The sequence below is a fragment of the Dermochelys coriacea genome, chromosome 2, assembly GCF_009764565.3.
Source record: "Dermochelys coriacea isolate rDerCor1 chromosome 2, rDerCor1.pri.v4, whole genome shotgun sequence".
Classification (NCBI taxonomy): domain Eukaryota; kingdom Metazoa; phylum Chordata; order Testudines; family Dermochelyidae; genus Dermochelys; species Dermochelys coriacea.
In genome coordinates this window covers 25,758,737-25,785,631 of record NC_050069.1, presented here as the reverse complement: position 1 = coordinate 25,785,631, position 26,895 = coordinate 25,758,737, and the positions used below count along the sequence as shown (strand labels likewise).

Below are 26,895 nucleotides of genomic sequence, written 5' to 3'. Positions count from 1 at the left end.
TTGTAGCTGGACCAGGAGCTCTAGCTTTGTGCACCAATACTAAAAACAACAAACACAACATAGCTCTGGATGAGGGGAAACCAGTGGACATGATATACCTTGACTTTAGCAAAGCTTTTGATTTGGTCTCCTACAGTATTCTTGACAGAAAGAATGGATTGACTGAATGGACTATAAGGTGGATAGAAAGCGGTCTAGATCGTCGGGCTCAACGGGTAGTGATCAATGGCTCGATGTCTAGTTGGCAGCTGGTATCAAGTAGAGAGCCCCAGGGGTCGGTCCTGGGGCCAGTTTTGTTCAACATCTTCATTAATGATCTGGATGGTGGGATGGATTGCACCCTCAGCAAGTTCGCGGATGACACTAAATTGGGGAGGGGTGGCGGGGGGAGGAAAGAGAGGTAGATATGCTGGAGGGTAGGGACAGGGTCCAAAGTGACCTAGACAAATTGGAGGATTGGGCCAAAAGGAATCTGATGAGGTTCAACAAGGACAAGGGCAGAGTCCTGCACTTAGGATGGAAGAATCCCATGTACTGCCACAGGCTGGGAACCGACTGGCTAAGCGGCAGTTCTGCAGAAAAGGACCTGGGGATTACAGTGCATGAGAAGCTGGATATGAGTCAGCAGTGTGCCCTTGTTGCCAAGAAGGCTAACGGCATATTGGGCTGCATTAGTAGGAACGTTGCCAGCAGATTGAGGAAAGTAATTATTCCCCTCTATCGGCATTGAGGAGGCCACATCTGGATTATTGCATCCAGTTTTGGGTCCCCCACTACTGAAAGGATGTGGACAAATTGACAGAGTCAAGCAGAAGGTAACAAAAATGATTAGGGGGCTGGGGCACATGACTTATGAGGAGAGGCTGAAGGAACTGAGCTTATTTAGTCTGCAGAAGAGAAGAATGAGGGGGGATTTGATAGCACCCTTCAACTACCTGAAGGGGAGGTTCCAAAGAGGATGGAGCTCGGCTGTTCTCAGTGGTGGCAGATGACAGAACAAAAAGCAATGGTCTCAAGTTGCAGTGGGGGAGGTCTAGATTGAATATTAGGAAAAAAACTATTTCACTAGGAGGGTGGTGAAGCACTGGAATGGGTTACCTAGGGAGGTGGCGGAAACTCCATCTTTGAGGTTTTTAAGGCCCGGCTTGACAAAGCCTTGGCTAGGATGATTAAGTTGAGATTGGTCCTGCTTTGAGTAGGGGGTTGGACTAGATGACCTCCTGAGGTCTCTTCCAACCCTAATCTTCTATGATTCTATAAACATTTTGATTCAGGAAACAGACTCCTGGCAACCTTCAGAGAATTGCCCACGAGGAAAGATTTCTCAGAGACAGAGGAAGTTCAGGCAAAAGTCCAAAAACAGTTGTCTAGTCTACTTGCAGTTAACACAGAATGCAGTAGTCCATTGCTTTGTTTTACGCACTCGCTCTTCTGATATTTGGAGCATGTATAAAAACACATTCAGATGTTAAAATTTAAAAGCCCTATACGAACTGGGTCCATTGCACTTTACCAAACTTCTGCAACTATGAACAGTCTTACCGCTGATCTAAAAGAGCACGAGTCTTTTGGCCCCAAGAAAATGCAGGAACAGAACAGGTAGAGCATCTCTTTGCTTCTGCAATCCCAGACAGAACACCATTGGGGGTTTTGTGTTTATTTTTAAAGTTGTACAAGGCAGGCAGACACTATAAAGATGCAAAGATTCAGCTCTAGCTGCATCTCACAATGGATCCCTCCCCCCAACCACGAAAACATTCAGCTGTCTGCCACCATGTAACCCATTCTGGCCTGCATATTGAACTTTTCCTGCTGCACTGCTCCATGGTGACTTCATTAGGAGTTCTGCCATGTATTATGACCCTAGAAGTTATTTACTCTGCTGCCAAATCATTGCATCTCCATAAACATGTGAAAATGGTTACATGGAGTAACAAAACATATTTTAGGGGTTATTTTTTCTTAAAGATAGTGAGCGGTAATAGTTCCACACCTTCTTTTGCTATGTCATGGGGGAGGATCAATATAGCCCAATGATTAGAATGAGGTCTCAGACTAGAGGCAGTAGTCCTGAGTTCTGTTCCAGCTCTGCCATCAATTCCTTGTTTGACTACAGGCAAGACATTTTGGTTTAAGTTCTCATAAGTGTTCAATAATCTTTTTTTTTTTTTTTTAAAGTCACTAAATGGGATTTTACCCATGGCTATGTCTAATACATACTAGTTATGGAAACTAACATAGCAGAGCCTATTTGAACTTACATTGCAGCTCTCATCATTTTCAGGCCGGTGGGGAAGTATGTATGAAAGGACGGATAGTGGCCCATCGCATTTATCAGCAGGCTGAGTGAAATCTAAACAGCTAGTAATGATACTGTAGTAATGAGTTGGAACTGGAACTGAACTGCCTTCCACATACCTAGGAGGAAAATGCAAACAAACATTTAGCAAAATCTGTCAGATGAATTCCTAGATAAGAGATTCCTTGTGAAGTGCTATTTGTACATAGTGTTGTCAGAGTACTCATATCCACTCTCAGACAGGTGTCCTCTTCAGTTAGAATGTGAGTAAATGTAGGTATAGAGGTCATTGGAGGCTCCAACTTGAAACATTCTAAAATTAAATGGTTTCAGAGTAGCAACCGTGTTAGTCTGTATTCGCAAAAAGAAAAGGAGTATTTGTGGCCCTTTAGAGACCAAAATTTATTTGAGCATAAGCTTTCATGAGCTACAGCTCACTTCATCGGATGCATTTGGTGGAAAATACAGTGGGGAGATTGATACACACACACACACACACACACACACACACACACACAAACAAACCATGAAACAATGGGTTTTATCATACACACTGCAAGGAGAGCAATCACTTAAGATGAGCCATCACCAGCAGCGGGGGGGGGAGGGGGGAAGAGGAGGAAAAAGCTTTTCATGGTGACAAGCAAGGTAGGCTATTTCCAGCAGTTAACAAGAACATCTGAGGAACAGTGGGGGGGGGGGGGAGAGAGGGAGAAAAACAACATGGGGAAATAGTTTTACTTTGTGTAATGATTCATCCATTCCCAGTCTCTATTCAAGCCTAAGTTAATTGTATCCAGTTTGCAAATTAATTCCCAGTTCAGCAGTCTCTCTGAGTCTGTTTTTGAAGTTTTTTTTGTTGAAGGATAGCCACTCTCCGGTCTGTAATCGAGTGACCGGAGAGATTAAAGTGTTCTCCAACTGGTTTTTGAATGTTATAATTCTTGACGTCCGATTTGTGTCCATTTATTATTTTACGTAGAGACTGTCCAGTTTGACCAATGTACATGGCAGAGGGGCATTGCTGGCACATGATGGCATATATCACATTGGTAGATGCGCAGGTGAACGAGCCTCTGATAGTGTGGCTGATGTGATTAGGCCCTAGGATGCTGTCCCCTGAATAGATATGTGGGCAGAGTTGACAACGGGCTTTAGTGCAAGGATAGGTCCCTTAGTGGTTCTGTTGTGTGGTTGCTGGTGAGTATTTGCTTCAGGTTGGGGGGCTGTCTGTAAGCAAGAACTAGCCTGTCTCCCAAGATCTGTGAGAGTGATGGGTCGTCCTTCAGGATAGGTTGTAGATCCTTGATGATGCATGGAGAGGTTTTAGTTGGGGGCTGAAGGTGATGGCTAGTGGCGTTCTGTTGTTTTCTTTGTTGGGCCTGTCCTGTAGTAGGTGAATTCTGGGTACTCTTCTGGCTCTGTCAATCTGTTTCTTCACTTCAGCAGGTGGGTACTGTAGTTGTAGGAATGCATGATAGAGATCTTGTAGGTGTTTGTCTCTGTCTGAGGGGTTGGAGCAAATGCAGTTATATCGTAGAGCTTGGCTATAGACAATGGATCGTGTGGTATGATCTGGATGAAAGCTAGAGGCATGTAGGTAGGAATAGCGGTCAGTAGGTTTCCGATCTAGGGTGGTGTTTATGTGACCATCGCATATTAGCACCGTAGTGTCCAGGAAGTAGATCTCTTGCATGGACTGGTCCAGGCTGAGGTTGATGGTGGGATGGAAATTGTTGAAATCATGGTGGAATTCCTCAAGAGCTTCTTTTCCATGGGTCCAGATGATGAAGATGTCATCAATGTAGCGCAAGTAGAGTAGGGGCATTAGGGGATGAGAGCTGAGGAAGCGTTGCTCTAAGTCAGCCATAAAAATGTTGGCATACTGTGGGGCCATGCGGGTACCCATCGCAGTGCCGCTGATTTGAAGGTATACATTGTCCCCAAATGTGAAATAGTTATGGGTGAGGACAAAGTCACAAAGTTCAGCCACCAGGTTAGCCGTGACATTATCGGGGATACTGTTCCTGACGACTACGGTGCTAATACGCGATTGTCACAACCACCACCCTATAGCGGAAACCTACTGACCGCTATTCCAGCTACATGCCTCTAGCTTTCATCCAGATCACACCACACGATTCATTGTCTAGAGCCAAGCTCTACGATATAACCGCATTTGCTCCAATCCCTCCAGAGACAAACACCTACAAGATCTCTATCAAGTGTTCTTACAACTACAATACCCACCTGCTGAAGTGAAGAAACAGATTGACAGAGCCAGAAGAGTACCCAGAAGTCACCTACTACAGGACAGGCCCAACAAAGAAAATAACGCCACTAGCCATCACCTTCAGCCCCCAACTAAAACCTCTCCATGCATCATCAAGGACCTACAACCTATCCTGAAGGACGACCCATCACACTCACAGATCTTGGGAGACAGGCCAGTCCTTGCTTACAGACAGCCCCCCAACCTGAAGCAAATACTCACCAGCAACCATACAACAGAACCACTAACCCAGGAACCTATACTTGCAACAAAGCCTGTTGCCAACTCTGTCCACATATCTATTCAGGGGATACCATCATAGGGCCTAATCACATCAGCCACACTATCAGAGGCTCCTTCACCTGCGCATCTACCAATGTGATATATGCCATCATGTGCCAGCAATGCCCCTCTGCCATGTACATTGGTTAAACTGGACAGTCTCTACGTAAAAGAATGAATGGACACAAATCAGACGTCAAGAATTATAACATTCAAAAACCAGTTGGAGAACACTTCAATCTCTCTGGTCACTCGATTACAGACCAGAGAGTGGCTATCCTTCAACAAAGAAGCTTCAAAACCAGACTCCAACGAGAGACTGCTGAATTGGAATTAATTTGCAAACTGGATACAATTAACTTTGGCTTGAATAGAGACTGGGAATGGATGAGTCATTACACAAAGTAAAACTATTTCCCCATGGTATTTCTCCCCCCCACCCCAACCCCCACTGTTCCTCAGATGTTCTTGTTAACTGCTGGAAATGGCCTGCCTTGCTTGTCACTATGAAAGGTTTTCCTCCTCCTCCTCCCCCGCCCCCCATTTCTGGTTATGGCTCATCTTAAGTGATCACTCTCCTTACAGTGTGTATGATAAAACCCATTGTTTCATGTTTTCTGTGTGTGTGTATAAATCTCCCCACTGTATTTTCCACCAAATGCATCCGATGGAGTGAGCTGTAGCTCATGAAAGCTTATGCTCACATAAATTTGTTAGTCTCTAAAGTGCCACAAGTACTCCTTTTCTTTTTGTAAAATTAAATACAGTTGAAACATTCTAAAATTAATTCCTGTTGCCCACTAACCCTATTTACAGGGCTTCATTACAGACCAGAAACCAAGCAAATAACATTGGGGTCCAGAATCTGGATTCTTGCCTCAGGCAGGAGAATTCTTTCAGCATATAGGAAATCTTCAAGTCAGCATAGCAGCTTTACGTCCATTTCCCCTTCTTTCCTCAGGCCCTGGGATGATGGGTGTGGCTAGAATGCCTCTACACTCTGGAATGGCCCCTGGAATGGTTGTTCCTGGAATGGCCCCACTGGAGTTGTCAGCCATTGATAAGTTATTCATAGATTTTATTGCCAGAAGTGCTTGTGACAGGGCCCACAGAGAGGTTTCATCTCTGACATTCAATCAATTTGGAGGATCAGTTTGGAGCTATTGTTTCTGACTATCTGCAGATTCAGGCAAGCAGACAGGCTACACATTTACAAGATTTTCTTTGAAACTTTGAGGGCTCTACAAACTTTTTTAAAAATGAATGCTGAGATTCTAATGTAATAACATGACTCCAGGAGCTGGGGCTTTAGACATGGGCCTATAATGGCTATGCATTACTCTATCCCTGCTTCTACATAAGAGACCATAAAATTTCACTCATTAATTCCTATATGAATTCCAATGGTATCTGAATGAATTAGATTATCCCTCTTAGAAAAATATCCAAGTTTTTAGGTTGCTCTAATTTAGAGTGGGAACTGGAGTGGTTCACAAAAGGTCCCAAAAATCTAAGGTCTACAAAAATGGCAAAACAGCTCACTTGAACTTTCTCTCTTTCTTCACCTGAAACTAGTGCAGCTCAGACTGTGGCTTTAGAAGTTGACAGGCTTTCTTGATGTAGTCACCATCATAAAATGAACCAAGTAGTTACTGTACAGTTAGAGCACCACAGATATTATAAGACAATGTAAAGATTCTAGAATATACCTTCTGATGAGGGATTTCAAGATTGGTAGGAAAACATTGTTCAGCATGAATTAACAAAAGACTTGAGTATTTAACTCCATAGCCCTATTATCCTTAGCACTGCATTGCAATCTATGTAAGCAGAACGTGCCCCACACTTACAAGTAAAAGTATTGGAAAATATTGCAGTTAGTGAGGTTCCCATCAAAGTTGCCATCATAGGAAGGATGAATGAACACTACAAGGTCAAGATCAAGGTCAAGATAGGGAATTCTCTGGTGATCGGTAGTTCCATTGTTTTTCTCTAGAACGGAACGAATTGCTTTTTTATCCCCACCCATAAGGGCATTTAGTCCTGAGAATCCTTCCTTTAACAAGATATGCCAGAGTCAAGAAACTTATGCTTACCAGATCATAAACTAACCAGCAGTTTTATTGACTTCAAAGAACTTGATTCTTGGCTTTACAAGTTATCACCTTGTGCCTCAAGCCCAAATACCAACTAATTGGGAAATACTGTATTTTTAGATAGCCATTAAGAACAGTTAATGCATTTAAATATAAACTCTTACTGTTTTATCTTTTCTGGTGTGTCATGTAAACCATCATAATCATAATCGAAGATTGGTCCACTTATGACATTTACTCCATTTCGTTCAGTTGCATACCTCTTCACCAAAACCCTTTGAAAATAATTCCATACCTCTGTGCAAAGACACAAAATTGCCTTTAGTGACCAAAACAATGCTTAGATAGGAGTTTCTAGATATGCTTTATGTGCAAGGATAAAAATCCAAATAGTTCATTCATATTATGCATGAGACGTTATTAACAGAGACATTATTGTAGAATCATAGAATCGTAGGACTGGAAGAGACCTCGAGAGGTCATATAGTGCTCTCCCCTGCACACATGGCAGAACCAAGTATTATTTAGACCAGAGGTAGTCAATAGTGGACTGGAGCCAAATCCAAACCACCAGATGCTTTTAAATGGACCCCAAAAATCTTTTTATTTACTTTGTATCATCATTATGGTTAATTTATTATTATTTTCTCAGAAATCTGGACCTTGATTATACCTTGACCAAAAAATTTGGACTTTGACCACCCTTCCTGCAGTTTAAGCCATTGCTTCTAGTTCTATCCTCAGAGGTTAAGGAGAACAATTTCCCCTCCTCCTACTTGTGACATTTTATGTCCCCTCTCAATCTTCTCTTCTCCAGACTAAACAAACCTATTTTTTCCAATCTTCCCTCATAGGTCATGTATTCTAGACCTTAATCATTTTTTTCCCCTCTTCTCTGGACTTTCTCCAATTGTCCACATCTTCCTGAAACACCCAGAACTGGATGCATTACTTTAGTTGAGGTCTAATCAGCGTGGAGTAGAGTGGAAGAATTACTTCTCACGTCTTACTTACAACATTCCTCTAATACATCCCAGAATGAGGTTTGCTTTTTTTGCAATGGTTTTACACTGTTCACACATATTTAGCTTGTGATCCACTATGACCTCCAGATCCCTTTCCGCAGTACTCCTTCCTCGGCAGTCATTTCCCATTTTGTATATGTGAAACTGATTTTTTCCTTCCTATGTGGAGTATCTCGCATTTGTCCCTATTGAATTTCATCCTATTTACTTCAGCCCATTTCTCCAGTTTGTGCAAATCATTTTGAATTTTAATCCTATCCTCCCAAGCACTTGCAACCCCTCCCAGCTTGGTATCATCCACAGACACTATAAGTTTCAGAGTAGCAGCCGTGTTAGTCTGTATTCGCAAAAAGAAAAGGAGTACTTGTGGCACCTTAGAGACTAACAAATTTATTAGAGCATAAGCTTTCGTGAGCTACAGCTCACTTCATCGGATGAGCTGTAGCTCACGAAAGCTTATGCTCTAATAAATTTGTTAGTCTCTAAGGTGCCACAAGTACTCCTTTTCTTTTTGCAGACACTATAAGTGTATTCCTTATGTCATTATCTAAATCATTGATGAAAATATTGAACAGAACTGGAACCAGAACTGATCCCTGCAGCACCCCACTTGATATGCCCCCCTTCCAGCTTGACTGTGAACCACCAATAATTATTCTCTGGGAACAGTTTTCCCACCAGTTATGCACCCATCTTATAGTAGGTCAATCTAGGTTTCATTTCCCTAGTTTATTTATCAGAAAGTCATGTGAGACAGTTTCAAAAGTCTTACTAAAGATTTATTGTAGCTTCACTGAGGCTTTGTCTACACTACACAGCTTTTAGCAACATGGCTGGGTTACCACAGCCATGCCACTAAAGCCGTCGTGCTGTGTAGCTGCTGGTTGTCAGCTCTCCTGCTGAGCAAAAACTTCCACTCCCATCAAGCGGCGTTTGTGTTGTCGTCAGGAGAGCGCTCCTGCCGACAATGCGTTATTTACACTGGCACTTGTCACAGCAAAAAACTTATTGAGGGTGGAGAGGGATTAACACCTCTGAAAGACGAAAATTTTTGTTGTTCAATTGCCAGTGTAGACAGCCTCAGTTTCGCTAGATCAGTGACACTCAGACTGAGGCTCGTGAGCTGCAAGTGGCTCCTTAATGTGTCTCCTGCAGCTCTTTGCAGCACATGATATTACAACACTGTGCGATTTAACTATTAACCAATACAAGTTATTAACCAATCAGGATGCTTTCACTATGTTGTTAACCAATCGTAGTTGATAAAAACACGGTGGCTCTTTTGGGTAACGCTGATCACTAATTTGGCTCCCAAACCACTGAATCCGAGTATCACTGCTCTAGATGAAGCCTGCTAGATTTCTCTGTGCTTTATTAATTTTTTTCTAATGAGTGATAAAGGAAATGCACAGTACCATTCTAAGGCTGACATTGCAATAGATCTTCTACAGAGAGTTTGCCGTTCCTTCTCTAGCAGTAGAACTGAGTATTCACACACACACTTTCAATGTCCTTGGCTTCGTAAGCACAAAGTCTCAGTGCTGCTATGATTAATTGAATAGCAAAACCTCTAATCTCTAAAGAAGGTCAAATCTAAAACAGCATAAAAAGCACATTCCTTTCAGTGAGGTTCCCTCAGATATTAATTGTCTAATTTCTGGAATTAGGTGGACTCTGCAATGACTGTTATATTGTAACATATTATGGAAGAGCTGTGTCTTCTGAAGGACGTACATAGATTGTCATATCGCACAAGATAATAATACACTTCCTCCCTTAACCTATAAGCATCTTCATTTATAAAAGATGGGACATGCACAGAGCTTCTCAGACATCCTCCATTTTCCCCTGTTATACATTTTAAAATCCTCTGTATGGGGACCTTCTCCCTCTGTACAGCACATGCATACTTCAAATACTACAGAAATCAGGAGTATCATCAACCCCTCCATTGGTGAACCCTGTGAGTTGTTGGGGACTCCAACACCAAGTTATAATTAAAAAGAATGACACCACAATATGAGCAATTTATGGTTGTTTGGTCCTATGATTATGTTCCTGGAAATAGCATTTTTATAAATCATGACTTCAGAGTGGGTAATCAGTAACGATTTTCCACTGTTTGGTCAGGTAACTGTCATTCTGCCACCTTTGCTCAAGCTCCTTATGTAGATCACCACTTGTTTCTACCCACAGGCGTGCTAAATTCCTCTTTGGTTTGAAAAGCATCCCAGAGTTTTGAGGTTTAGCCAAACCTCTCTGGTCTAGAATTTGGATTGGAAATCTCACAAGAGCTGTTTCTTGAGCCTCTTCCAAGACTTTGCTTCCAGCCAAGCCAGAAATGCCAACAGAATAGTCTGATAGTTTGCTGCCTCCCACCAAAACTAGGAAGCAAAGCAGCACACAAAAAAAAGAAAAGTTAATGGGTTTCAGTTAGATTTAGGTCAGTTCACTTTTTGTTTAGATGCATTTAGCCCCATCTGTGATAAATCCATTTGGTCCACCTGTATTCCTATACATGTATTCAGAGAGGCCAGGTGAAAGTTATTCACTAAACCTTTAAATCAGGTCATTCCATAGTTCAGCAGCCACCCCATTTTTGAAAGATATCTATAACACTTAGCTAAGTGGTGCATGGAATCAGCTGTAACCCACAAGAGTGTCATACTTACTTTTGAAGGCAGGATACATTGGAATGATATTTGTTATTAGAAAGGCATCATATTTAGCTTCTGCAGAGGAACTTAGTTCTGAAAGTCATAGAACAAGACGTGTTAACATGGAAGTTCCTAGTGAAAATCTCGGAGACTCAAGAAAAATAAAACAAACAAACAATTCCAGGCAGTAATCAAAAGAAAGATCATCTTTCTAAATTAAAACACAATTTCTTATTACTTTACATGACAGGTGGACTCAGAACAGAGGTTTTTGTCCATGTTTCAATCTTCCACCAGCTAAATTTGTTTCTATTTTTGCACAGTCTCACGAGGTGTGATAATTGTGCTGTATTGTTTTGCAACTTTTTTTAAAAAGCTCACACTTCCAAGGCAGAATAGAGTATGTTCAGAAAAATCAAGAAATGATCCATCTCCCTACTGCCTTATGTTTTGTTACATAAAAATATTCCTTTTAAAAAACATTTCAACCCTTCCTTTAATAAATCAGAGGGGATGAAGTCGTCCCCCAAGGCTGCAACCATCTGCTCAGACATTAATTCTGACTGGCATATCCATCCATTCACCAAAGTCAACCAGCAGAGCCTAAGAGAATCATTTGTACAAAATGCATGAAAAATTCTTGATCTCTCTTTACAGACAGAAATCCATTCTCATTAAGTTTTCAGACTAAACAATTTTGGTTGTGATGTAGTAATAGTTTATTAAAGCTTATGACAAAGAAATTCAGACACTAGCTGTGTTTCTCTAGGATTTTGACTTGAATACTGCTGGCCAGATGCTCTGCTGGTGTATACTGGCGTAGGTACATTGACTTAAAGAGAAGTAAAGCCAACTTTTGCAAGCTGAGACTCTCCCTTCATCATTACTGGATACACAATAAATACCAGATTTCAAACTATTCAGCCAGTATTTGATGGCACAAAATGACTCGTGATCATCTTATTTCATATCCATGGATTTTAAGTCCAGAAGGGATCACTGATCTATGGCCTGGGTTATGCATAAGGTCAGCTTATAGAATTTCAGCCTGTAATTTCTACAAGCAGCTCAGTTTCTAAGAAATGCTGTAGCTTATGTAAAAGTAAGACATCCAGACTTGAAGATTGAGAAAGATGGAAAAATCTACCATATTGGTAAGCTGTTCTAATGGTTAATTACTCTCATTGTTAAATATTTATATCTTGTTTCCAGTTTTGAATTGGTCCAGTTTCAAATTTAACTTTCAACCACTGAGGTCTTGTTTTGTCTTTGTTTGCTAGACAAAAGAGACCTTCTCTATTTCCAGGTATCTTCTTCCCATGCAAGTAGTTCTGGACTGATCAAGTCACCTCTTAATCAATCTCTTTATTATCAAAAAGAAGGCTGACAGCTGAATGGATATTTGAGTTACTGAACTTTTCAGAAGCAGAGAGAGAACTGAAATCATACAGTAGTCAAAATCATGTACAATTAAAACGGAGTTACATTTAGCTGATAACAGTTCCATTGGGTTACTACGATCTCTCCACAAGAAATAGTTGTTAATACCGAGGCTATCAAATATCTGTTCTGTGACACTTAAACCCTCAACCCCTACAGATCTTGTGCCTTCTTTTTCCCAGGAAAAAGTTTCTCTAACTGATAAGAGGAAGCTCAAAAATCTCTATGGAACCAAAAGTAACTGCATACAGAGTATCCTATTTAAACTTACGAGGAGGAAAAAGGAATCCATAAGTCATTTGTTTATCTGCTCTGTAGGCTAAACAGTTCTGACTGTTTCCTGGAGAAATGCGCAGATCAGGCCTCACACAGTTAGAGAGATGCTCAGGGACACCAGATACCTCTGCCTGCATTGAAAGGCATACATGGAATCAACTGTAAATATCATTCCAGGAAAAGAAGTCAGAAACAAGAGAGTGTGACTTGTTTAGACCTAACATCAATAAAGAATGTTATGTGAAGCATAATGATTTCAAATAGTCAACAGGTAAGATGAAGGATCCTCTAGAATATAAAATATATCCATCAACCTTTATAGTAAAAACCTGTTCCATGAGACAGAGTCTACTTCAGCAATCTAGTAGTAGGAATTCCCATTGGAAACAACTTGATAAACTAGAGGATTAAACTAGACATTCTGTTGCAGAAAAACAAATCCTGGGTTAAGTGTTGGGTTTTTTTTAACCAATAAAAAAAGCAGTATATGGTCATTAAAATTCCACTTTTCATGGAGAGTGGAAGTGCTCTTTATAATGGAAATTATGTTATTCCAAGCAGGAAATTTGCTGAAGGAAAGAGAAGTTTAAGACTCCAGGAAAACAGGTAGTAGTAATCTTGTATGCCATTTTTCAAAAGCAAAGATAAATCTGACCTGTTTTGAAATAGTGTACGATGTCCAGAGAGGCATCAGGAATATTTCACTGTAACCACTTTCAAAGTCTTGGTGATGTAAGATATTGTATTTGGTACGATAAAGTACTGCAGGACGTCCGTACAGGAGGTGTTTCTCTAGAAATTGAAGGAAGTTACATTAACTTATATGTAATACCTAAGAAGAAAATCCCAGCCAGAATCAATGTGTCCAACACATGCCCATTTAAAAGGCAAATCTGCTGTGTAGCTCCCAGTCTAAATAACTGAGATGACTGCTACAGAAATACAGTAGTTTAGACTTAAGAGAAATTCTTCCATCTCATCCCATCCATCCCCCAAACACAGAATGGCAGTGGAACTGCTCAGATACAGAATAGCCTTGGGATGGGTGCCTCAGAAGAGGAACCACCAGACCTGCAGCTCCATTCTGGTCTGCTCACATGCAAGCAGCCCTCAAGAAGCAGGTCTCCCCTGCGTAGAGAACCATGTCCCCTCCAAATAGCAGTGGTGAAACTTGACAAGAATGTCAATTTCAGCCAGCAGCTATGAGTCCAGGGAGCCCATTTCTTTTTGGAAACAACCAGTGCCAGTGTTTCTGAAGTGATTTTTTTTAAAGAAGAGGGAGGTGGATTTGCAGTTTGTGAGAAATTACAAAAATCTTGGTTTTGTTCTGATTTAGAATGAAACCAAATTAAGAAACGTCATCATGTCCTGCAAACCAGAAATCCCTAGTTTTGGCCAGTTCCACCTTAGAACAAGTGCGATTCAAGTGTTCCATGTTGGATTCACAAATATAGACAAGTTTCAGAGTAGCAGCCGTGTTAGTCTGTATTCGCAAAAAGAAAAGGGAGTATTTGTGGCACCTTAGAGACTAACAAATTTATTTGAGCATAAGCTTTCGTGAGCTACAGCTCACTGCATCGGATGCATTCCGATGAAGTGAGTTGTAGCTCACGAAAGCTTATGCTCAAATAAATTTGTTAGTCTCTAAGGTGCCACAAATACTCCCTTTTCTTTTTGCGAATACAGACAACTTAAATATGATTGAAATTGACACAGGGGCTACAGTAGCTAAATTTCTGAAGACATGTACAAGAACAAATGTATTCTTAGTTGACCAAGAAAAACTGATAAAAATGTTGAAAAAAAAGTTCTAACCAAAGCAAGATCAAGGTTTCAGGATGCCTGCAAGTACAGTGGTACTTGTTTGCTGTTACCATTAATTGGTACAGAATGAAGTATTCCTTCACTAATTAGCAGAAATTGGTTTAAGACAAAGTTGTAGTAGCATGCCTCCCATGCTCTACAGTTAGATTCCATAGTGAAAAGAAAAATTTAATTCTGTTTTTGATGTGGACATTGGTTTAGTGATAGGAACAGCAGAAGAATTATAGGTAGTTAAAAATGCTAGACCTAAATTTCATCTGGTGCTTTATGATAACCTGTAGAAAAGCAATTAAAAACTTGCAGAAGCAAGGAATAATAATTTTACCTGTTTGTATTACTAGAATTAAGAAAACTGGAAGATTTGTGAAAGCTATACACCCCCCCAAAAAAGTCACCGTAAATGCCTGACTGGAAGTAGCTCAGGATCCAATTCCAAAAAACCACAAGATTTGCTAAAGTACCAGGGAAAATTTACAAAGCTTGGTCCAGCTCAAGCTAACACACAATGGCTAATGGAATTTAGCAAGATTCTAAAAGGAAATTGGACATTTATATTGATAAGAATATTCAGAGCTTAGTTTAATGCTAAAACAATTTTTGGCAAGGAAGGCAAAACAATATGCTTCAAATTGAGCCAATCTATATTAAGGATTAGGATGCAATTATCCTACATCTGTCTAACATGGAGTTTCTTGCATCTTCTTCTGACCGCTATCAGAAACAGAATGCTGGGCTAATGGACTTTAGGTCTGATTTCGTAACTGCCAGACTATGCTTCTAAAAATCTACACAGACACTACAAGTGCACGAGTTTACTGTATTTTATAAATTCCCATTAGCTACATAGGGCCAGATTCTCTCACCCTCTTTCACATTGATTAGTATCGTACTCCTCAAAGAATTCCCATTTAAAAAACATTTGTAAGGGTGACAAAATAAAGCCCTGTGGCCTTGATCCAGCAAAGCACGTGCTTAAGTTTAAACATGCAAGTAGGCCCATGGGATCCTTATATAAGTAAATATTAAGTAAGGTCAGGGTTTATCTTAGCAAACTTGGTACAGAGGGAGATTGCAATGGCAAAGAGTAGCCACAGCCTCCTTCCCAGAGGAACAGAACAATCCAAAAGGTGGATGTGACCAAGGATGCATTGGTTTAGTACATCCCAATGGCAGCCTCTGTTGCTTGGCTCATACAGAGCTTTTAGCAGAAGGTAAAGCTGCCTTGTCCTGGGGGAAATGCTAAGGGAAAAATCAGATGGCAGCCATCCACCTTGCCCCTGGGGGGCAGCGGGCACCTCTCTGCACCATCGAGAAAGAATCTAGCCCGCAGGCTTATATCTGAGGTAAAGTCATGTGCTTTTTGGTAGAGTTGTAAGAAAAGTTGGTTTACTGTCCAATGTAGCGTAATTAAACCAAAATATTATTTTTCCATTAAAGCACCAATACAAATATATATTAAAAAAACAAACATTCGTATATTTAGTTTGAATGTTGATTTTAAATTTAGTAAACAGTCACTGAAAATGAAGAAAAAATATATATTTTATTAACTACGTCCTTACCTTCTGTTCCTTTGACATGAAAGCGCTTATTGAGTTCATCCAACTTGCTCTTTATAAAAAAAAATTAAGTGAAAAAATGATTAACAGCTGAACCATAAGAGCATTCTCTGACATCTCATGTTCATCATTTATTTAGCAAAGTAATACTAGCACTCTAACACTCTGATTGTGAAGGACACATTATGCTAAATATTCCAAAGGGTATGAAAGATCCTTAACAGCAGGAAGGATCAAAACGATACTTAAACATTAGAGCCTTCTCTTAAAGTGGGAACATGCAATATATCCCTAACCTGCAGTACAAGAATTATCCTTAATGATACCAGTATGAATAAATCCATGAGTCTACCTTGTCATCACATGTACAGCCCAAATCAAATTCAGATGCAGAAAATGCAGCTACAGGATAGAGTGGCCTTGCAACTTCATCTGGCATGGTCGGTTTATATGCATTGTTCCTCAACAAGTGATTTAAACTTCCATGGGTTCCATTATTAGGAGCAGGCTTTAATCCAAGCAGATCTGACAAGACATCAAACACAGAAGTAGAGTTCTAAAACTGTAAAGATACTACAGTGTATACATCAGTACACAGTGCCATTTCCTACATGGCTAGAAACAAGACACCAACTATTTTACATCCATGAAGTTGAGAGAGTTACTTTTAACTTAATCAAAGAACAATACAAAGCCTTGGTCCACATCAGAGAAGCCTGCCTTGCCATTGGTGTTGGAAATTCCCATGATAGGAACAATAAGATTTAGTATTATAGCTAGGTGGAGAAACTACTACTACTACACCACAACATTTTTATTACCGTAACTCCTAGGGCACGTTTACATGGGGGGCAGGGAAAACACCTGCAGCAGCGAGTCTCGGAGCTCAGGTCAACTGACTCAGGCTTGCAGGGCCCACACTAAAGGGCTAAGAACACTCACCTGGGGAGGTGGGAGGAGTCAGAGCCCAAGCAGGAAAAGCTACATTGCTATATTTAGCCCCATAGTGCCAGCCCTGCAAGCAGACCTGAGCTCTGAGACGTGCTGCCGTGGGGTGGGGGGTATTGGGGGTTGCAGAGTAGATGTACCCCTAGAGGCTCCAATCAGGATCAATGCCTTAGAGGTCAAACCTGCAGCATGCTTAGTTAAAACCTGATGGTGCTATCAGTCTTAAAATACGGTGATGCTGCATGGCCAGAGGGCAACAGGAGGGTGATCGAGGGGAGATATGCAAGCCCCAGGATGATGAGAGCCTTATTCCCTGTAGAGGGAAGAGAGGTTGCTATAAATTCATAAAACCCCCCTGCCTCAGACAGTTGAAGCAGAGTGGTTTGGTGTTGGAGCAGAGAGCAGCGTGGAGGGAAGCAGAGGAGAGTTTGGAGAAGTGCTGTGGTGGGCCAGAAGACCAAGACCCTAGGTAAAGGGAAACACGGCTTGTGCAGAGCAGAGGGACTCCACAGACAAGGGGTTGGGAGAAGCCTGGCCCAAGCAGAAAGAGAGGGCAGGAAGCACCACAAGCTGAAGGGCCGGAGAGGGAAGTAGCCCAGGGGAAGGAATCACTAATTCAAGTGGTGTACTGCTATCCCAAGGGCTGCTGGGCTGGGACCCAGAGTAGAGGGCAGGCTCAGGTCCCTCCCTCTCCACTCCTCTTCTCTGGGATACTAGGACAGTTAATACTCCAATTCAGGGATGAGAAACTGCTCCCTGAACCCCCCCCCCCCACTGCCCAAGAAGAGAAAGTAAAAAGTTATCTTGGTTTTATTTCCACCTCTGCTATTGACTTGAGACCTCAAGACCAATTACTTAAGGGAGACACATTAGCCTCCCCATCTATAAATGGGAATAATTATATATTAACACAGGTGTGTTTCATGTTTATAAATGAATATGTGCAGCTTTTTTTGGAAAGTTTTATTGTAAAAGTACATTAAAGACAGGATCATAAAAATTATATTCATGCATTGCCATATCTAACTTCTCTACTTCATTGCTGCAATAAGAGTTCTGAAAACAAATATCACCAACAAAAGGCACAGTAGTGGCAAAATAAATGTCTGAGCTGCCACGCATTAGATGTGGGGGCAGCAGCTCTCTCTAGACACAAGTCTCGCTTCCAGGGCTAATGGAGAATGGACAGACTAGATTGTAGCCCTCTATATTTGATATCTGAGGAGCTGCCAGCAGAAATGCACGTGAATGCACTTTACTGGCCAACTGTTGGAGAAGAACAAAGATAGGCCTCCGTGCAGTCTGTCCTTCCATCCAAAGGGCAAGCGACAGTGCAGTGCTAGGGGAGAAAGTAGTGGCCCAGAACACAAGCATAAGCTGTGCCTACACCAACCTCTGAAAACTTTGTTGGGAAAAGTAGTTTAGAAATGGAGTAGCTTACCACACATAATGTTGTAAAGTTCAATATTTTCAAATGGAGGTACTTTGGTCTTGTGCTTGAATGTGGGACCATAGCCTACAAAGACAGTCTTCAAAGAAGAGAGAAACATGGTAAAAGAAGTAGTTTGCTTTTACTCTTAAAAAAAATTTCAAGTTTCTCTCTCCAACACACACACATACACACACCCAATTACCCTCCCAAAAAGGGTTAGTTTGCTGCTTATACCTGCATACTATTGATCTTGTTGTCATATCCGTGATCACCATGGAAGAAGCATTTTCCTGATAGTTTCTTATAAACATCCATGGATTTCCTACATTGAAATGTAAAATCATAAGAATTATTGCTGACCTGACAATGTAGTTTCAGAAGTTTAAAAAATTTAGGCTGCGATTTTCAAAAGGAGTTGAAGGGAGGTAGAGCCTAATTCCCTTTCAATGTCATGGGGATTTGGCACCTAACTTCTACAGGTTCCTTTAAAAATTCCAGTCTTAAAAAACACAAAAACAGTGACGTCTCATTTATACAGAAGCTTTGCCCTAAACTATCCCAGAGCAGTTCACAACCTACAATCATCCCCACACCAGAGTGAATGCACCACTCTGATGCACCAGCAGTACACACTACTTGGGACAAGAAGTGAATACCATACTCAAATGAAACTCTAGGGGGAAAGTTAGGTAGGCAGTTCTCCAAAGAGGACAAAAGGGGTTATAATTTTGAAATGTATTAAAATGTTAAATGGGAGTTCATTTCTCTTTCCCAGTGATGCTCCATTAGCATTAAATATATTCTACCAAGGAAGCGATGGATTTGGACAAGCACATGAGTCCTCCCATTACTCTCAAAGTCTTAAAACTGAATTTTGCTCAGTATTTTAATAGGTGTATTGTGACATCAGTTCTTATCAGAAATCCCCATTGACAACTATAAGCATTTCTGCTTAAACGGATGGTGCAATATAACTTAATACTATACCATTATTTAAGAGAATGAAAAACTTGTGACATCACCTTCCTGAGATGTACTTGAAAAGACAGCAATGCATATGAATAACTAGCATCATCTATTGTTAGCCCTGGATAACTTGCCATTCCCAGGTAGAAGCCCTTCTCCACTGGGGACTCCCATAGATTGAAGCTGTTTAGGATCATGTTGCCCTAAATCAGTAGCATTCTAACAGATGCTTCTTAGAAAGTCAGAAAGCACCTTTGTAATAAATTACAATGCTATTGAGTCCTTTTCACCTTCTTGCCTACCACAAGATGAAAGACTAAAGGAGAAACCTGGAGAGAAAAATGGGAGAAACTCAGAGGGAAGAGAAACATACAAAGAATATAAGTGGTAATCAGAAATATAATGACTAGCTTTGTTACACACTAAGATTTATCAGCACTATCACAGGGGCTGCCTAGCAGACCAGTGGGCTGCCATCCTAAAAGTCAATTTGTACACCCGTTAGATTATGTTCTCTCAGAGATTTGGCTTTTGTCCTCAAAACTGGAAGTGAAGTAATCAGACCTGTAACTATTACAGAAAGTCTTTTTCTGGCTACGTCTATTACATGAATTACAGTTACATTAACAGAAGAGAGGGATGCACTCATTAAAAAGGTAGCTCTTAAGAGCAGTGGCAAATAATGCTGCCAAAAGGAAGTTTGAACTGAGATAGAAGGGGAAAAAAAATCTTTAGTAAAATATTCCTATTACCTCTCCTCCCCATCCTGTATCTAGAGCTGTTTCGGAATCTTGCAACTATTTGGGGGGGGGGGGGAGTTGGAGGAAATGTCAGAAAATGATGATTGGTATAAACCAAAAATTTTTGTGGTAACATACCAGTTTTGACAAAACTTTTATTGGGAAAGGTTTCACAGGTCAAAACCAGAGAGACACATTGACCCCAGAATAGCCAAGAGCCTAGTGGTTATGGCACTCAACTGGGACATGGAAGACCCTGGTTCAAGTCCCTAGTCTGAATCATGAAAAACCTGGAAAGGAGGTCATGGGTTCATCCTAATGTGAAATAAGAAAAATTCTATACTCCAAGTTTTGCAGAACAGAAAACTGCTTCCTGTCTAGCTCTACATGTACCAATAAAAACTTAAGATAGTAGGCCTAAAACCAGAATTTAACTCTCTGAAATTTGAGAACCATCATCAGAAATTGTAGAAAGACGACTTGTGACCTTGCCTACTGGAGTTGCATCCAGTCTGAAAAAGCAATTGGGATTTCCCATTCACTGCTTTAGTAGAAAGATCTTTGCATAAATACAGGAAGATAAGCACAAGTTTCAAAGACACTTATTAGACATTCATGGTGGGTATCCTGGGACCGACACAGCTGCAACTATACTGCGTGCAAAGACACTTATGACACACTGACTGGCAGCAATATATTCAAAAGAGAACTACCAATTCTTAAAGTCCCTCACAAGAGGTGACAAGAATATAAATCTGTCCTGTTCTCTACCAAAAATACACTGACACAGCTTTATGAATAAAGGACTGGCTGTACTCGATTTAATATAACATTTTATCAACAGATCAAAGGAACAAACAAGATGATATTTTAAACACAAGAGGATGTTAACAGTAGATTCCTCCTTTTCTATTGTCTTTAAAAGCAAAGTAATGGTATAAACTGCCTGCCTCTCTAAATAGGATTAATTTTTTGCCTGGCTAATTGCTAAATATCTTAAGAATATTCAAAACTGCCAGTAACTAAGCTAGAGAAGGCAGAAGGGAAAAAAAACGCACCACACACACACACACCCACCACAGTTTACCTTGCCACATGCCATCTTCTGTCCACCAATAAGTGAATATCCTCAATTCTTCTGTTGTAAGCATAGTGCAAACGCTTGGGAAGGTGTTGTTTCAAATAAGGTTTAAAGTGCTGATCTGGCTTTCTACACTGAAACACAATTGTAAGAAGCTATATTGTTTCAAGTCATCACCACTAGTGTGGCTTCAACCATACAATCTGCTTGATTTCAGGAGTTCAAGGTTATGTATAGTAGACATATATCCCAGATCTTGCACAAACACTCTACAGGACCATATTTGCATCAGTGCACTATTTATACAACACCACTTCCCTAAGGACAATTGAGTTTTGAATTATGTTTATGCACATCTGCCACCTTTTTCTCGCTACAGAGTGTTCTTCAAAGCAATTTGCGAAACTCCACCACATTTTCTTCAGTGATATGCAAAAAGGTTCATATCTGACCAAAGCTTAATTTCAGAAGACTCCTGGAATACTGAATAGACAGCCTTTCCAGAAATATACGTAAAGCAGTTTGGCTTCTACATTTCATAAATCAGTATATATTTAATGGGAATTTCATAAAAACAAGGTTAAAGTTGAAGGATATCAAATGGATTTTTTCTGCATCTTCCGAGTACTACTAAAATGTTTAGTCATAAAAAGGTTACTTTCCATTTCTGAAGGAAGAATAAATCGGCTCAATTCAGGGACTCAAGACCATCAGGGAGATTCTGGCTGTGTATTACCCAAAAGGGTTATAAAAGCTACTACAGCAGCAAACAGTGGATCTCATGACAAACATTAATCCCTACCCATGAAGGGCCCTATTTACCACTCTACCTTCAGCCTAATGACTGAGCATGGAATGATGAATAAAGCCCCAAATTAACATGTGAAATGAACAATATACTGTAGACAGATATAATATTTCAGTGCTGAATACTTACTGTGAGGTTGGCAACAATTACTTTAGGGTCATCTGTTAAAAGAGACACAAAAAGACATAAAACAAGTCATCTGTTTATTGGAGTTACAAAGTAAGCACTCTTTTCAGGAGTCCAGGCTTCTTTTAAAAGCTATCCTCTCTTAGCAAAATGTGTTAGATGATGTGCAATATAGTACACCTTTAATGTGTTTTTCCTTAATAACCCAAATTTTTTATAGCTGCATTAGTCAGTGTTTTACACTTTGGACCTGAAACTAAATACTCATAGAAAAAAATTTTAAACTAACGTCTTGAAAAGCATCTATCTAATCTAACAAGTAAGTAGTCATATCTGAGAATTTGCAAAAAGTTTTCTGTAAGAGTATTTAAGTGCAAGAATAAGCATCTTTATAAGCAATAATTAATAAGAAAGCTGTGGTTCTTTTGGCTGCTTTAGCATTACACACAGCTGAATAAGTGACTAAATGAAGTAACTGAAAAAACATTCTGGGCAAGCCATGGGACTTTACTCTATGCAAGCTGTACTACCACTTGGACAACCCACATTAAATTCTCAGTCTCACTTCTTCCAGGGCCAGCAAACAGCATTTCTCAGGCCCCGGAGGAGAAAACAGAGTTGGAAGAAAATGAAGTACCTTGTCTCTCAACCATATTATTTTGGCTGCTTAAGGCATGATATTGATTGGCTTTGAAATGAGTCACATTCAGTTTCAGGTACAATTCACAGGCACATATATTTCAAAGATGTAAGAATGAAGGTAGTGTTAAGGCATGAAATAGTGGAGGAGGGAGAAAGTAGTTGGGTAATTTGCCATTTAATGTCCTGTTCCAAATCCCGGGAATGTGCCTATTTATTCTGTGTTTGAATTGTTCATTTATAAGCAGTTACAAACGTGTGGGGAGAAGAGGATAGAAAGAGACCCACAGAGGAGATGAATGTATGCAAATGGGGGTGAAAAAACAAAACCCAGAGGCATTGTGCCAGGGATTAGCGAGGACAACTTCTCTTTGGAAGTTCTCACCATGCCCCAATCAAAGGAAAAGAACTTGCTCAATATCAGGGAAACTGAAAGAATGAATGATTTTTCCCATGCTATTTCACTCCTCTTTGCATAACAGTAAAATATGGTGCATCTAATTATCTGTAGAAGTTTCATATGGTAGTGCCTGATCCTACTCCGACTGAAAACTGCAGCAAAATTCACTGGAGTCAACAAAAAGGACAATGGAGGCTTTTTTAAAAGTTTTCAGTGAAAGATGCACAAAAATATTCACTCATAGGAGATAATAGGCATTGGAAGATCTTTAAAAAAATTATAACTGGAAGTTTACTAGTAGTTTTGGTAGAATCTGCGAAGAAAGAATTTAGTCTTTATGGTAGCCCGCCAAAATCACAACATAGTACATTCAAAAATAAAACAGTGAAATACTTTTAGCCTATGACATGAATAAATTCATTTTTATGCTCTGAAAAAACGTAAGATACACATCAGTGAAACACTGGTATTTGAAAACAGATCTTTACCCATGTCCCTTAGACAAACATCAGAATACATTTGTTCATAGTTAAACCTTGAATCTAGATATTGATTTTAACATGTACCCATAGTCTCTGATGTCCTTTTGTATTTTTTAATCTTGAAATATCTCAATCTGGTCTTTGCACAACCAGATACATCTTCAAGCAAATTATCCCCAGACTGTTTCAAATGGTCTCATGTAGGGCTAACTTAGAACTCCAAGCAACTTCTTAAAAAGCATGTTGCAAAAAACCTCAGATTTTTCATGTACTATCACTGAGCCCCATTTGCTCAAATTCACACTTCACAGTTCTCTTACCCACACTCTACATTAGCTTTACATGGCAGCCAAATATCTAACAGTTTTTTGGCCACAAGAATGGGAAAATGAATGGATTCATAATTAATACTACCATGTGACCAGTCAATAGGCCCTAGTCAATAGACTATATTTAATAATTTTTTTTTTTAAAAACAACATTAGCATCCAGTTCTGCAAGGTGATGTACTCCTTCAAGTCTCACTATCATTGATAATGGGACAACTTGTCTGGATATGTGCTACTCTACCTGAGTTAGAGTTGCAGAATCTTGGCTTCAGTATAGTATGATACTTGTAAAATCAACTTACATTTCAGATTATTATTAGATCGAGGGCGAATGCGTCCTAAAGACCCAGGCACCAATACGATATCTTCTACATTAGTCAGATAATTACTCAAAAATTCAGTTCTTTCACAAGTGGTGTCCTCCATTCCTGCGGAAGGGAAATAAGCCTCCTTTAGTAGAGAACTACATCTTGAAACAAGCTTATTTCCTAAAACAGAGGAATCAATCTCTGGCTTCAGAGCAACGGTTCAAAAACAAATATTCCTTCTTCATATACCCACCCTATTCCTCTCTTCCTAGCTGGTAACCTAACCTCAAGTTTATGGAAAGACTATACTGTCATGAATTAGTCATCGAGAGTGGTCACTGGAACTATTCCACCTGCCAAGGAACTGTCAGACACATGGACACCTTTGTTTGTTTTCAGCTTTCACCAACATCAAGCTCTTTTAGCTAATGTCTTCTCGATGGCAGCACTGATAATCACCAACATTAGATATTGTTTAAGAACAGAATTGTGGCAGGTGCTTGCACCTATGTGCACAACAGAAATGCCAGTGTCAGAGCAGCAATGCCAGTCACTACATCCAGGGAGCATACACTTGTTATACATCCCGTTTTAACTCCCAGAAGCACTAAGATCAGCTCCTAGTTTCAAAGTTATCTTTAAAATACAATTTAAAGAGAGGAGACACAAACACACTAAGGTATTGTATCTTGGTGGTGTATTCTAAACCAACTGTAGGTAGAGTGAAAAGTTGTTACCGTCTGAGAGTTGTATGGTGGTCTCAATCTAATTTTTAGTGAGTAAAGCTAAAAAGCCTCTGGACAAGGAGTGACTATGTTCGGAAAATAAATTCTCCCCAGAACCCCAGCAGTCATCCCCTTAACATCAAGGAGGCGACATAACTGGTAGAGAAACCTGTAGCACAGTGCTGTACCTGTTTTGTGGACAGAGAGTGAACTTTACTGCCCAGGCCTGTTAATCTGGCACTTCACTCGCACACAAAAATCTTATCTGAATAGCACGGTATCCCATAGCAAATCATGACTCATTTAGTGCACTATTACTTTAGAGACCTTTAGTAACCCCTCTGAAATGTTATGCCAAGAACAGTTCTACCTCAAAAACATACCCAAATTTCATCTCTATTTTCCTTCTTTCGCCTATAGTATTTTCACTGGAGTTTCTCTATCTTTACTATGAATTCTTATTGTGAAGTTTTCCCTAATTTCCAAATGACAGACCTTTCAAGTCATGATTTTCCATTTTTTATCATCGTTCTGCCCATTTTTGCCACTTATGCCCACAAGAGATATTGGATCAGGGAGAGAATTTCTCCTTCCTCCATAACTCTTCAAAGCTGGGCCCAGTCCCTCATAATTATCCCAACTTTGTTCCTCTGTATGTGACCAGCTGTCCTCCTAATTGCCATGGAAACTTACTGTTCCAAAATTCTACTGCTACAGTCATTAAAAAGGGGATGAGGCTTCTACACCATTTCCTTTCCAGTTAACCTACTTTAAATAAAATAAAATTAAAAAAAAAAGACATGGGGACAGACTGCAGCTGTTCATGCTTGCTAGGGAGCATGTAGGAGAGATTGTACATTATTTGTGGGTCTCACCCCAAAAACAGGCTTAATTCTGAATGAATGTGCAAATAGTTAACCAAATAGTTAAAGTAAGAAGGAATTCCTCCACAAGGTAATCAGGCAAATTAAAAATTGGGCTTATATTGTCAGTGTCCTGTGAATAAATATTTTTACTTTAAAAAAGAATTTTTAAAATAGGATGTTCATTTAGGCTCTGATCCACTAAAGTATTTGCCATGTGTATAACTTTAAGCACAGTGAAGCTCTGGAAATTGCTCAATCATCAGTTTCTATCCATATTTACATACTAAGAAAGGACAAGTAAGAGTTTTTACCATGGTCTCCAACAAAGATAACATTGACACATCGATGTAGTTTCAGCTGCTTCAGTCCATCCATTAATTGTCCTAAAGTCTTGTCAATATCCCTTAGGGGATTTATCATCTATACAAAGTTTGCAGAAAGAAAGGAAGTTAATCACCATTGCAATGCTCTCTCTTTCACTACAGGTGGAGTTTCCTCAGCAAAATTCTTGTAGGTTAACTTTCCAGATCAAAAGGCAGATCCTTGGCTGAGTAGTTATCACCCTGACCTAATGGTCATCTCCTTTCCTATGAGCTTGGTTTGATTTCCTCGAGGGAAAGATACAAATAAAGTCTTCTAGTGGGATGTTGGATGACTGCAAGAGATCATTGATCCTATTCCTACCCCTCCAACAGAACCCCTAAACATATGGTAAATGCAAAGATTTACTAAATTAGAAAAATGCATATGATTGGGGGAGATGGGGAGGAAAGAACTCATTTAAATGCTGTTCTTCAAATGGACTTTAGCTTTTCAGTTTTTCCCTGAACACCAACTACGTAGTCATGGTACATAGCTTCAATCTCAGTGTTCATGTGAAAATCCCACGCCATTGTGCAGGGTGCTCCAGGAAGTATCTGGTGCTAGAATGGCTGCCCTCAGTCTTCCATTATAAGTAGCAGGAAGAAAGGCAACTTCAGCTGAATATCCAAGGTCTCTAAAGGATCAAGTGACAATTCTGGCAAGATTTTGAAAAAGGATGCCCAGAGCTAAAATGGTATAAATATATTATTTTTTATTTTATAAAAAGGCAAAATTATAACATGCAGACAAGTTACAATTCTGAGCAGGAACAGAAGTGAGTGCAACTTTTTTTATTAGAAGATAAATACTTTGAAATTTCCATACATTTTAGATAAAGGACAGTTTTTGTTTTTGTTTTTTTTAAATAAAGGAGAGAGAGAGACCAACATTTCTGTTTCTCACAATATGCTGAATTTCTCGTATGTGCATACTTAACTGGATCAGTTAAAAT

General features: G+C 39.9%; 1 protein-coding gene across 3 annotated transcripts in view; it reads right to left on the bottom strand.

Moving 5' to 3' along the window:
- The window catches only part of ENPP2 (ectonucleotide pyrophosphatase/phosphodiesterase 2), a 116,912-nt gene that overhangs the window by 2,728 nt on the left and 87,289 nt on the right, over positions 1-26,895 (bottom strand). For all 3 annotated transcript variants that reach the window (XM_038392612.2, XM_038392611.2, XM_038392613.2), the window contains 13 exons: positions 25,892-26,000; positions 23,984-24,109; positions 21,835-21,866; positions 20,904-21,031; positions 18,345-18,432; positions 18,120-18,207; positions 16,083-16,255; positions 15,734-15,782; positions 13,003-13,139; positions 12,343-12,478; positions 10,647-10,724; positions 7,114-7,246; positions 2,262-2,418 (listed from right to left, as the gene is read on the bottom strand). In XM_038392612.2, coding sequence (XP_038248540.1) covers positions 2,262-2,418; positions 7,114-7,246; positions 10,647-10,724; positions 12,343-12,478; positions 13,003-13,139; positions 15,734-15,782; positions 16,083-16,255; positions 18,120-18,207; positions 18,345-18,432; positions 20,904-21,031; positions 21,835-21,866; positions 23,984-24,109; positions 25,892-26,000 — 1,434 coding nt within the window. The remainder of the gene's footprint in view (positions 1-2,261; positions 2,419-7,113; positions 7,247-10,646; positions 10,725-12,342; positions 12,479-13,002; positions 13,140-15,733; positions 15,783-16,082; positions 16,256-18,119; positions 18,208-18,344; positions 18,433-20,903; positions 21,032-21,834; positions 21,867-23,983; positions 24,110-25,891; positions 26,001-26,895) is intronic.